Genomic DNA, 13,734 nt, shown 5'->3' on the forward strand with positions numbered 1-13,734 from the left:
ACCGCGGAAGGAGTCCAAATCGCGGCGGATAAAGTCCACGTTGGTCTGCAGGTGATCCATTTTGTCCATCAGTGCTGCCTGGCCCGTAGCGATGGTTTGTAGGGCTGCAGCGATGTCCGCCGTGGCCGCAGGAGGAGCGTCCGCGGCCTCCGTCTGAGACGCCATGTGACTCGAGGATTCGGCCCGGCCGCGCGCCTGGGCCCTGTCTCGTACGGCGGTAGGCTGCGAGAATCTCCGTGCGCGGCCGCCGGGCATGACCCGGGAGTCCCCGCTGCCGTCCGAATACACACCACCACTCAGGACCACACCAATGCCGTTTAACAAGCAGGATAAGCGGCCGGACTCCGGGAGCTCTGTTACTGAGCGTCCTCTCCCAGCGCCATCTTGGACACGCCCCCCGTAAGCAGTTTAAATTTAACTCTGGGGAGGCCCCTGTTCCACATGAATCTGATTGCCAGCGAACGCAGGGAGATGAAAAAAGATTTGGGGACTTGAATGGGGATGGTTTGGAATAAATACAGGAGCTTGGGCAGGATGTCCATCTTTAGAATATTAATCCTCCCGAACCAGGGCAGGGGAGATCTCCCCCCATTCCTCAAGGTCCTTCCGTATGCGGTTAAGCAGGGGAATATAATTCAGGGAAAACAAATCAGCTAGGTTGGAGGGTATAATGACCCCTAGATAAGAGATCCCCTTGGTCTGCCATTTAAATGAGAAATTGGATTTTAGAAGGGACAGTGTGGAGGGGGTGAGGGATATGTTAAGGGCTTCAGTCTTAGCAATGTTGATCTTGAAGTTACTATGGATACCAAAACGTTGAAATTCTCCGAGTAGGGATGGTAGGGAGGTGTGTGGGTTCTGAACATACACAAGGAGGTCATCAGCATACAGGGAAAATTTGTGATGTGCAGACGGAGTTTGGATACCTAGAACGGAAAGGGGTTTTGTCACATGGCACAGGCCAAGTGTTCAATAATGATGACAAAGAGGAGGGGAGACAGGGGACAGCCCTGGCGGGTACCGTTTGCAATGTCAAAGGGGGCCGACGTGGTACCGTTGACTAGGACCGCAGCCGAGGGTCGTGAATATAGGGACATAACTTTAGAGATGAAGGGTGATCCGAGGCCAAGTTGTTGTAGAGACAGCCGTAGGAACCTCCAGCTGACCCTATCGAAGGCCTTTTCAGCGTCCAAAGATAAGAGGCAAGCTTTCAGGCCTTTACGTTGGATCAGGGAGATAAGATGTATCGTCTTGGAGGTGTTGTCCCTCGCTTCTCTGCCAGGGACAAACCCCACTTGATCGTTATGAATAATTTTAGGCAGTAAAGGGGACAGACGGGTAGCCAGAACCTTCGCAAATGGCTTAATATCTATGTTGAGCAGGGATATGGGTCGATAGCTGCTGCATTGGGATGGGTCCTTGCCTGGTTTAGGGATAATAGAGATGTTGGCAGATAAAGATTCCTTGGAGGGGAGGTTAAGACTGTCTACCGAATTAAAGGCCTTCGTCAGAAGGGGTGCAAGTTGTGGGGCAAATGTCTTGTAGAACCGGGGTGTAAAGCCGTCTGGACCCGGGCATTTTCCTACTTTAAGGGCTTTGATGGCCTGCAAAAATTCAGAAGTAATTAGGGGCTCATCTAGGGATGTCGCGTCTGCATCATCAATAGTGGGTAAGGCAGTTTCCATAATATAATCCAGTGTGGGGTCGGGAGAGGGGAAGGACCGATCAGAGGGGTTTGCACGCGAAAGGTTATAAAGCTGTGAATAGTACTGCCGGAAGGATTCAGATATCCCAGAGGTGTTAAATGTTTTCCTATGGTCCGATTGGACGATAAAGGGGATAGAATGCCGTGGGGGTCTAGGGTGAATAGTTCTAGCCAGGTGTTTGCCACATTTGTTCGCCAGGGAGTAAAAGTGATTCCGCGCTTTATCCCTGGCAATTAGGGAGTGCGCGTCTAAAAGCTGGAGCAAGTCTCTGCGGGCGTTGGAGAGCTGGACAAAAACCGCAGGGTCCAGTTCTTTTTTATAAAGGGGTTCAAGGTCCGCTATGGTAGAGAGGAGTTTGTGTATATCATGAGCGCGGGCCTTCTTAAGGCGGGAGCCGTGTTGTATGAGGGTACCCCTAAATATTTTATTAACTTTTCATGTGACAACACTGAAGAAATGACACTTTGCTACAATGTAATGTAGTGAGTGTACAGCTTGTATAAGAGTGTAAATTTGCTGTCCCCTCAAAATAACTCGACACACAGCCATTAATGTCTAAACCGCTGGCAACAGAAGTGAGTACACCCCTAAGTGAAAATTTCCACATTGAGCCCAAAGTGTCAATATTTTGTGTAGCCACCATTATTTTCCAGCACTGCCTCAACCCTCTTGGGCATGGAGTTCACCAGAACTTCACAGGTTGCCACTGGAGTCCTCTTCCACTCCTCCATGATGACATCACAGAGCTGGTGGATGTTGGAGACCTTGCGCTCCTCCACCTTCCATTTGAGGATGCCCCACAGATGCTAAATAGGGTTTGGATTTGGAGACATGCCTGGCCAGTCCATCACTTTTACTCTCGGTTTCTTTAGCAAGGCAGTGGTCGTCTTGAAGGTGTGTTTTGGGTCGTTATGTCGGAATACTGCCCTGCAGCCCAGTCTCCCAAGGGAGGGGGTCATACTCTGCTTCAGTATGTCACAGTACATGTTGGCATTCATGGTTCCCTCAATGAACTGTAGCCCCCCAGTGCTGGCAGCACTCATTCAGCCCCAGACCATGACATTTCCTCCAACATGCTTCACTGTAGGCAAGACACACTTGTCTTTGTACTCCTCACCTGGTTGCCGCCACACACACTTGACACCATCTGAACCAAATAGGTTTATCTTGGTCTCATCAGACCATGGGACATGGTTCCAGTAATCCATGTCCTTAGTCTGCTTGTCTTTTACCGCGTACACACGTAGCCATCTCTCCGACGGACTTAGTCTGGCGGACTTCCCGCCAGACTGTCCGTCGGACTTTCCGAACGTGCTACTTGCCCACACACGGCACTTTTTCAGCGGACTAATACGGCGTACTAAGTCCGCCGTACTATCCACCCTACTTTTGAAATGAACGGACTCGCCCACACACACGGAGGAAAGTCCACTCATTTTGAGCGGGTCTCCAGGTAGGCGGGGCCCGCGAAGGATACGTCGCTGGCCCCGCTGCCTGGTATGGACTTAAAGGGGAACCCCAACGCCGAAAAAATCGGCGTGGGGGTCCCCCCAGGTCCACATCAGACCCTTGTCCGAGCACGCTACCCGGCCGGCCCGGAAAGGGGGGGACGAGCAAGTGCCCCCCCCTCCTGAGCCGTACCAGGCCACGTGCCCTCAACATGGACGGCCCCCCCACCCCAAAGCACCTTGTCCCCATGTTGATGAGGACAAGGGCCTCTTCCCGACAACCCTGGCCGTTGGTTGTCGGGGTCTGCGGGCGGGGGGCTTATCGGAATCCGGGAGCCCCCTTTAAGAAGGGGGGCCCCCGGATACTGGCCCCCACCCTATGTGAATAAGTATGGGGTACAATGTACCCCTACCCATTCACCTGTAAAATAAAGTACAAAAAAAAACACAACACACTAGATAAAATAGTTTATTGCACAGCTCCGGGGGTCTTCCGTCTTCGGGGGTCTTCTCGTCGGACTCCTCCGCTATCTTCTTGTAGCTCTTTTGCTAGCGGAGGAGCCCAGCTTTCTTTCTCGCCGCCGCCCTCTTCTTCCGACTTCGGGGGTCTTGTCCCCCTCTTCGGTTCTTCTGCCGGGCCACCGTGCCTTCTTATAGCTCTTTTACAGGCGGTGGCCCGGTCTTCTGTCGTCGCTGCCGCCTGCTTCCGTTCTTCTTCTTCTCCTTCTCCTGGAGATGTTGACTCGACGTTCTCTCCGGCCGCAATGCCAGGGACGCGCTGCGCGGCAACTTATATAGGGACAAGGGGCGGGGTCTTCGGTTGATGTCACATGGGTTGATGTCACATGGCGACAGTCCCAGCATCCTCCGGGACTGTGACATCATAAGGGGGCGGGGTCACCATGTGACATGAACTTTTGAAACCTCATCCACCCCTTTCCTGGCCGGCCGGGTAGCGTGCTCGGACAAGGGTCTGATGTGGACCTGGGGGGACCCCCACGCTGATTTTTTTTCAGCGTTGGGGTTCCCCTTTAAGTCCATACCAGGCGGCGGGGCCAGCGACGTATCCTTCGCGGGCCCCGCCTACCTGGAGATCCGCTCGAAATTGGCGGACTTTTCTCCGGGCGGGAAAAGTCTGTTCATTTCAAAAGTACGGCGGACTGGCACACACACGGCTGGATTGTCCGCCTGAAATGCGAGTCCGGCGGGAAGATTGGAGTGCAAAACTACTTTCTAAGTCCGCCGTACTTTCGGGTCAAAAAAGTATGCCGGAGGCTACACACGGGGGGGATTGTCCGGCGGACTTGAGTTTGCCGGACTTTTCCACCCGCTTGTTTGATCGTGTGTACGCGGCATTTAGCAAACTGTTTTGTGGGCTTTCTTGTATGTCATCTTTAGAAGAGGCTTCCTTCTGGGATGACAGACATGCAGACCAATTTGATGTAGTGTGCACCATATGGTCTGAGCACTGACAGCCTGACCCCTCCCTCTGCAATTAAAAAAAATGGCATAGGGTCCCCCCAAAATCCATACCAGACCCTTATTCGAGCATACAGCATGGCAGGTCAGGAAAGGGAGGGGACGAGCTCGAGCCCCCCCCTCCTGAACCATACCAGGCCGCATGACCTTAACATGGGGGGGGGGGGGATCAGTGATTTGGGGGGCTCTGCCAAGGGCCTCTTCCCAGCAACCCTGGGCTGTGGTTGTTGGGGTCTGCAGACGGGTCTTATCAGAATCTTATTAGAATCCCCATGTGAATGGATAGGGGTACAATCACCCCAAAAAGCAGTGAAATGTTAAAAAAAAACAAGAGCTGATTTTGACAAGTCCGTTATTGAAAGAGTGGTCTTCTTTCTTTTCAATAAGGGACTTGTCAAAACCGGCCCATGGGGGTTTAACTATTTTTTTTCATATCACTGCTTTTTGGGGTGAATGAGTAGGGTACGATGTACCTGATACCAATTCACATAGGAAGGGCAGGATCTGGGGCCGCTCCTTTTTTTTATTTTTTAAAGGGGGCTTCAGATTCCAATAAGCCCTTTGCCTGCAGACCCTGTCAACCACAGCCCAGGGTTGTCAAGAAGAGGCCCTTGTCCCCATCAACATGGGAGCAAGGTGCTTTGGGGTGGGGGGCACCCCCATGTTGAGGGCATGCTGCCTGGTATGTTTTGAGGCAGTGCTTACATTCTTTTCATGACCTGCCGGGCTGCATGCTCAGATAAGGGTCTGGTATGGATTTTGGGGGTACCCCACGCCATTTATTTCTTTATTTTTGTTTGGGGGGTGTATCCCCTCCAAATCCATATTGGACCTGAAGGGACCAGTATGGCCCTGGGGGACCCCACACTGTGTATGTTTGTTTGTTTTTTGTGTGCAGTCTCATAGATTTGAACCTATCCTAAATGCACGTCAGTCATGAAAGAATTATTGTCTCCATGTGTAAAAAAAACAGATTTCACTTATTTTTCAGATGGAAGCTAGTCTGGCCCCATATGAGCATGAGAAGGCTCAACATCTCCGGAATGGATACAAGGAAATGTATGAATCCATCCCGTACACCGACAAAAGAAGGTCTGACTACATCTATATATCAATCATCTGATAAGTGGTAATCTCTGGTCACCGGCTCCTCCGGCCCTTTAAGGGGTTCTGAACGTTGGGAATTTACAATGTCATACTGCCAATTTTTTTCAGAATATAGCTTTTTTTGCTATTTTAATTTAACATTATTTTATGAATAAATAGAACTGTGTGTGTGCAATGCACTGGATGTATAGACCTCTCAACTTTAACCTTTAATTTCATGTCTCTCTAATGGTCAGTCTTCAGATCCAGCACTGCTTCCTCCTCCACTATCTGACAAGCCACAATTTATAATTAAACAGATAAGGGGTATTGGAAGGTGAACACTCAACAAGCTCATGCTGAAGCTCCCCTTCCTCAGGACATTTCGGCAAGCTTGTATCTTATTGATGTTTCAAAATAGACTTTATCCTTGAATGATCACCTTTCAAGCTTCGGGAGTGTCACCTTATCTTTTGGATTATATGCATTTTATATTCTGTTGAGCATCCAGGTCCTTTTTCTCTCAGATATGTCTGCAGCAACAACCACTGGATTATACAGCAGCACCTTATGTACAGAATTCTGAGCCAGCACTGCTTCCTCCTCCATCTGCCTAGGCATACACATATACGGCTTAATTCTTCTCTGACCTGATGCCCCTGCTCTTTGGCTGGGGTAGATCGTAAGATTGCCGGATCTGGGATATTTTATCATTTGAATACCAACTCCAGGAAACTTAAAAATGACCCCTTGCAGAGGGGCTCCTCCCACATTACAAGGGTTACTTGCTTGTTTAGGTTTAGGGAACATAAAAGATTTATATACTCAATCCTTCATGCTGCTAGGCCTGTCTTCAGAGTCTTCTATCTCACACTCCAGCATTCTAAGGTCCTGACATTATCAGGACTGATATGGGGTCCGTAGCCCTGCATTGGGTGTGATGATGCCAAGGAACAACCCACTGCCAGAGTATAGAGGAGCGCCATCTGCCAGAGGAGCGGAGGATCGTGTAGGGAGAAATGCTTTTACTCTCCCTTAGGCTGGGTTCACACCTATGTAAATTGGATGAGGGTTTCCCAATTCCAATTTACATAGCAGGAGATTGTGACCGGCTCTCTATGGAGCCGGTTCACACATCTCCGGAGCGGGTCCGGTGTGAATTTGCACAGGGGTCCTGTGCGTCTTTTGGTCTGTTTCATGCATACATGGAAAGGGGGAATGTATCTCTACTGTAGGGGATCAGAGGGGTGAACAGCCGGCTCAGAGACAGTCCAATAAGATAAAAATGGCTTTATTCAGCAAACTGTAAAAAACAAACAGAAGACACAACAGGCTTGTTTTGTCACGCAGGTACAGCTCACAGTTCTGCAGCATACAGACCTACAGGCAATAGTTCATGCATCTAAACAGAGCTCCAGTGTTTTATGTGGTTAAGCTCACCCAGCAAGTACACAATCCAGAAATGGATTCCCTCTCTCCTCTCTCCTCTCCTCTCCTCTCTCTCCTCTCTCTCTCCTCTCTCTCTCCTCTCTCTCTCCTCTCTCTCTCCTCTCTCTCTCCTCTCTCTCTCCTCTCTCTCTCCTCTCTCTCTCCTCTCTCTCTCCTCTCTCTCTCCTCTCTCTCTCCTCTCTCTCTCCTCTCTCTCTCCTCTCTCCCCTGCCCCAGGCTGACCCTCTACACTACATATACTGGAACTTTGAATGAGGTGCGGGGGGTGCACCTCCATCCCTAATCTGGATACAAAAAAAGTATGGGAATTTAAGTGAGGCAGGCTGTAACAGTGTAAAAGTATCCATTTATAGACATGAGTGAGTAAAAGGATGTATAACAATGTACATGAGGGGTAAATGCTCAAAGCATGCCAAACATGAGTATCAAGTAAACTAAACTTGAAACATAGTAGTACTTTTTATTTTTTTTATTTTTTTTTTTTAAAGTGGAGGGCCACCCTGAAAAAAAAAATACATTAAAAATTAGAAAAAAATCAGAAAGAAATTTTATTTTTTTAACTTACCAGAAATGCCTGTTGCTAGGCACATCATCCTAATCTGCCTCTTCCTCCTCCGCGGAGATCTTCTATCTTCTCTCCTCCGTGCGGCGTCTTCTGGGTAATGGGTCGCGCTGTGTTCTGGGAACTGTGTGTCCCAGATCACAGTGCGCCCCATTTACAAAGAGCTCCGCGACTCGCGCATGCGCAGTAGGAAACAGGCAGTGAAGCCGCAAGGCTCCACTGCCTGTTTCCCTTAGCCAAAATGGTGGCGCCGAGAGCCGAGGGACGGGTCAGCCTCGGGCGGCCGACATCGCGGGCTCCCTGGACAGGTAAGTGTGCTTATTAAGTCAGCAGCTACAGTGTTTGCAGCTGCTGACTTTTAATTTTTTTTTTTTTTTAAACCGGCCCTCCTCTTTAAAGTCCCATACTTTTATTTTTTGTATTTGGTTCATTTTAGGTCCGAATTTAGCCTAAAATTCGGGCTGAAATTGGACCTGAAATGCTGAATGGAGACACACCGGACCTCCTGCTGGGAGCCGCAGGAGACAAAAGTGTGAACCCAGCCTTGGAATAAACAAGCAATTAACATTGTAGTGCAGACTCAGCAACACTGCAAGGGATTTTCACCCTTCCCAGAGTTGGGCTTTAATGTATTACTAACATATATACTTTCTATGTGCTGCAGAAGCTGCAACTAGTTGTCGGACTTGTATGTATTGATATTATCTGTATTTATTCTTGTTTGTATTCCTCGTACAGCGCCACAGCATAGGATCCCACTATATAAATAACTGACAATAGAAATGTAAAGATGCATTTGTGCTAACCTCCTTAACTCCCAGTGCTGTTTGCCTTTGCAGGATAGAAAACATTGTGAACAAGATCCGAATGCCATTGGCAAGGCTGCTGGGTTTTATTCAAACCTATCCCATGTACCCGATCTATCTTAAGGCTAAGCCTGAGGAAGCAAAGGAAATGATGAGAACAGCAGAAGAAAGGTGAGAATGGAGGTGAATGGGACGGGAAATGGCAGCAGGGAACAGAGGACAAGAAAGGAACAAATTGTGCAGCAGTGTTGTCACCCTGAAGACAGAGTGATCTTAGCTATACAAGTGCCGTTCGTTTTGGTATTGAATAGTTTTCCAATTTCCAAAAAATTCTCCAAAGAGAATTAAATAGAATAGAAAATAAAGGAATAAAAAAATTAGTCTAGAAAAGAATATAACAGAAAATAAAAGAATAAAATATGAGTAAAACAGAACAAAACAGAAAATAAAAACAGACTAGAATATAATAGAAACAAATAGAATATAACCATCTGAAATTCGAATTTCAAATAGAATAAATTTGAATACAAAAGAATAGAATAGACTATAATAGAATAGAAAATATAATTTAATAAAAAACAATAGAATATAATATAACCATTTCCCAAGATTCAAATAGAATCAATTTAAATTTGAATGGAATAGAAAAGAATAGAACACAATAGTATAGAAAAAACAGACTAGACAGTCTGTCTAATTTTGAGGTTCACCACTCTCACGTAATCTATACATATGAATGTACACTACCGTTCAAAAGTTTGGGGTCACATTGAAATGTCCTTATTTTTGAAGGAAAAGCACTGTACTTTTCAATGAAGCTAACTTTAAACTAGTCCTAACTTTAAACAAATATACTCTATACATTGCTAATGTGGTAAATGACTATTCTAACTGCAAATGTCTAGTTTTTGGTGCAATATCTACATAGGTGTATAGAGGCCCATTTCCAGCAACTATCACTCCAGTGTTCTAATGGTACAATGTGTTTGCTCATTGGCTCAGAAGGCTAATTGATGATTAGCAAACCCTTGTGCAATCATGTTCACACATCTAAAAACAGTCTAGCTCCTTCCAGAAGCTACAAAACTGACCTTCCTGTGAGCAGATTGAGTTTCTGGAGCATCACATTTGTGGGGTCAATTAAACGCTCAAAATGGCCAGAAAAAGAGAACTTTCATCTGAAACTCGACAGTCTATTCTTGTTCTTAGAAATGAAGGCTATTCCATGCGAGAAATTGCAAAGAAATTGAAGATTTCCTACAACGGTGTGTACTACTCCCTTCAGAGGACAGCACAAACAGGCTCTAACCAGAGTAGAAAAAGAAGTGGGAGGCCGCGTTGCACAACTAAGCAAGAAGATAAGCACATTAGAGTCTCTAGTTTGAGAAACAGACGCCTCACAGGTCCCCAACTGGCATCTTCATTAAATAGTACCCGCAAAACACCAGTGTCAACATCTACAGTGAAGAGGCGGCTGCAGGATTTTGGGCTTCAGGGCAAAGTGGCAAAGAAAAAGCCATATCTGAGACTGGCCAATAAAAGAAAAAGATTAAGATGGGCAAAAGAACACAGACATTGGACAGAGGAAGACTGGAAAAAAGTGTTGTGGACGGATGAATCCAAGTTTGAGGTGTTTGGATCACAAAGAAGAACGTTTGTGAGACGCAGAACAAATGAAAAGATGCTGGAAGAATTCCTGACGCCATCTGTTAAGCATGGTGGAGGTAATGTGATGGTCTGGGGTTGCTTTGGTGCTGGTAAGGTGGGAGCTTTGTACAGGGTAAAAGGGATTCTGAATAAGGAAGGCTATCACTCCATTTTGCAACGCCATGCCATACCCAGTGGACAGCGCTTGATTGGAGCCAATTTCATCCTACAACAGGACAATGACCCTAAACACACCTCCAAATTGTGCAAGAACTATTTACAGCAGAAGCAGGCAGCTGGTATTCTATCGGTAATGGAGTGGCCAGCACAGTCACCAGATCTGAACCCCATTGAGCTGTTGTGGGAGCAGCTTGACCGTATGGTACGCCAGAAGTGCCCATCCAACCAATCCAACTTGTGGGAGCTGCTTCTAGAAGCGTGGGGTGCAATTTCTCCAGCTTACCTCAATAAATTAACAGCTAGAATGCCAAAGGTGTGCAATGCTGTAATTGCTGCAAAAGGAGGATTTTTTGACGAAAGCAAAGTTTGATGTAAAAACAATGTTATTTCAAATACAAATCATTATTTCTAACCTTGTCAATGTCTTGACTCTATTTTCTATTCATTTCACAACGTATGGTGGTGAATAAGTGTGACTTTTCATGGAAAACACAAAATTGTTTGGGTGACCCCAAACTTTTGAACGGTAGTGTAAACGCACGCATCGAGGCACCTACACATGTGCCCTAATATTAGCTTTACTGAAATTTTGCACTACCTAGACCTTTGTGGTAATATTGTGTGACAAAAAAGTTGAAACTATCATTGTTTTATTCTCTAGACCAGTGATGGTGAACCTTGGCACCCCAGATGTTTTAGAACTACATTTCCCATGATGCTCCACTACACTGCAGAGTGCAAGAGCATTATGGGAAATGTAGTTCCAAAACATCTGGGGTGCCAAGGTTCACCATCACTGCTCTAGGGTGTTGGCTTTCAGAAAATATATAATTGGGGGTTTTATGTAATCTTCAGGGCTAAAATTATTTTTTTCAACCACTTGCCGACCACCCGCTGCAGTTATACTGCCGCAGGGTGGCTCGGCTGTGTGAATCTCCATGTTTCGTGGCTTTTAAATTTGGCTCGAACACCCCAAATTGTTTGCTATTCGGCGAACACCCAATGTTCGAGTTTAACTTACGTTCGACTCTAACATCGGGACCATCCCTAATTACAGCTATAGTCGTTTTTTTTTTGTTGTTGTTTTTTTCTTGGGTTATATTTAATTAAAAGGTCCATACTGCTGTAGAAACTTGGGGCTGGTCTGTTCGGGAGTACAGACCTTCTGTTATGGGACTGGAGAAAGTACAGCAAGAGTATAATTGAATTGCTGCTGGCACGCTCTAAGTTCCTCTGCCATGGTGGTAGACAGAAGTGGTCATTTCCATTTATCCCATCTGGACTTTGATGTAGCTGTGGGGGAACACCCACGGGGCCCTCACCAGCTGCTGTCAGAGGGGAGGAGGAGAGGGCAGCCTGCAGCACTGCGAGGGAAAGGGCATACGGGGGGCCTGGTGAAAACGGGTGACATGAGGGCTCAAAAGGGGGCCCGGACAACAGGGAGGTGGTTGTGATCAGAGCGGGGGGGGGTACAAATACTAGACCCAATTCCCCTGCAGTGCAGCCAGAGGGAGAGGAGGAGAATCTGGGAGCACTACAGGGGGAGCCTCAAGGGGATCGTGTTAGTGATAGGGCAGTACAGCCTGTTGTTCTCCTGCACAGCAGGTTCCCGGACCCCCCTTTTTAAACTGATTGGCCCAGTACAGGAGCACTGGCTGTATGGCCTTATCCACAGTCCTGACACACAGCCCCCTAAATTATAAAAAAAATAACAGGACTTCACAGGAAGATGGTGATGTGGGTTTTGGGAATGGAGTATGTGTCAACGATTCATGTTACACTCTGTATATGAATGTAATATTAGCATGATCCAGAAAGGTTGACTGAGCCTTTAACCCCATTGGAAGCCACCTAAAAAACAGTTTTGAGTCTAGTTAGGTTTGGAAAGATTCAATCTTTGGGAATGTTCTCAGACTTTACTGTACATGATTCCTGTTTCAGGTTTCTTCAGCTCATGGGGACGTCCTCCAGTGAAACTGAGGTTGAAGTTTGGCTACAAAATGTTCTGATATTGGCATCTAAACCGCAGTGAAGGAAGAATTTTGAAAACCAACGCTGAACCCTGCAAGACATGGCTGGAGAAAACACTAATCAGAATTTTACCATATTGACGTTCTGTTAAAGTGGTTGTAAACCCACATGGGAAAAAAAAAAAAAAAAAAAGACCTGCAAGACAAAGGCATAATAAGCTAATATGCCTAGCATAGCATACTAGCTCATTATGTAATACTCACCTGAGATCGAAGCCCCCACTGCAAGGCCCATACACACCACTGGCTAGGGACTAGGGGCGCTGTGATTGGCTGGAGCTGAGATGACGTTACTCATGCACATAGGAGCTGCAAGTAATGGCATTCTCACTGAAGCAAACTGCATGTACATGCCATTGGTTCAGTGCGCATTTTACCAATGACATCGGCACATGCAGATGCAGGGCATATCTCCTAAACCATGCAGATTTATGAGCTATCCGGGGTAGCTACAGGTAAGCCTTATTATAGGCTTACCTGTAGCAAAAAATAGATTTGAAGGGTTTACAACCACTTTAATAGTTTCAATATATAAGATGTGCAAATGGAAAAATCTAGCACACTCTGCTCTGTATAAAATCAAACTATGAAGAAAATGTATACACCTAAGAGTTAACAATGAGACAAAATGATCAAATGTGACAATGTAGCAAAAAGTCCAAATAAAGAAAAACCTTTCTAAATGTATAAATTTGTATCTTTTTGTGATCATTTTATCTTCAACTTCCACTGTGTATTAATCTCTCATAATAGCTCAGTCCCATACACCAGTGCCTACAAAGAACCTTACCTTTACCTTATTATGACTTGCGGTCTACAGTTCTTGATTAACCTCTTCATGGTAGCTTCAGGCACATATGTGGCAGGTGGTACTTAACACCAGCCTCTGCATATGGAAGGGAATATGGCGGTGCAGACTTCAGTTTGTGGTAGAAGGCTAAATTTGGTGAACAAATATGCAGCGTGGTCTCCAGAAAACATACTTAACAGGTAAGAGCCCTGTACAACCACTTTAACCTACAGGTAAGCCTAGATTAAGGCTTACCTGTAGGTGCTTGAAATATCTCCCAGACCTGCACGGTCTAGGCAGGGGCGGATCCAGAGTCTAGTCTCGGGAGGGGCACTGCTATAAAATATGTTTTTTTGGGGGCAATTTATATGGGAAATGGCTGGTATTTGCGCTTCAATCATTACGGCACCATGGTTGTTATGGTGTCAGGATGATTGAAGCGCATTATTTCTATTAATACATTGTAATATAAAATTAAATGGTTCATCTCACCATAATGCAGAATCAGTGGGAGCCCTGAGGATGTCACTTGCCATGTCGCCTGCCACCAA

General features: G+C 46.4%; 1 protein-coding gene across 1 annotated transcript in view; it reads left to right on the plus strand.

Annotated features, from left to right (window-relative positions):
- Positions 1-12,543, plus strand: part of LOC143923553 (ubiquinone biosynthesis O-methyltransferase, mitochondrial-like) — a 35,035-nt gene extending 22,492 nt beyond the window's left edge. The window contains exons 6-8 of the mRNA XM_077447321.1: positions 5,625-5,725; positions 8,570-8,707; positions 12,305-12,543. Of these exons, the coding sequence (XP_077303447.1) occupies positions 5,625-5,725; positions 8,570-8,707; positions 12,305-12,395 (330 nt within the window). The 3' untranslated portion in view covers positions 12,396-12,543. The remainder of the gene's footprint in view (positions 1-5,624; positions 5,726-8,569; positions 8,708-12,304) is intronic.
- Positions 12,544-13,734: the final 1,191 nt, after the last annotated feature.

This window comes from Lithobates pipiens, unplaced genomic scaffold, assembly GCF_037356315.1.
Source record: "Lithobates pipiens isolate NorthernLeopardFrog02 unplaced genomic scaffold, aLitPip1_a1.2 Scaffold_22, whole genome shotgun sequence".
NCBI classification, from domain to species: domain Eukaryota; kingdom Metazoa; phylum Chordata; class Amphibia; order Anura; family Ranidae; genus Lithobates; species Lithobates pipiens.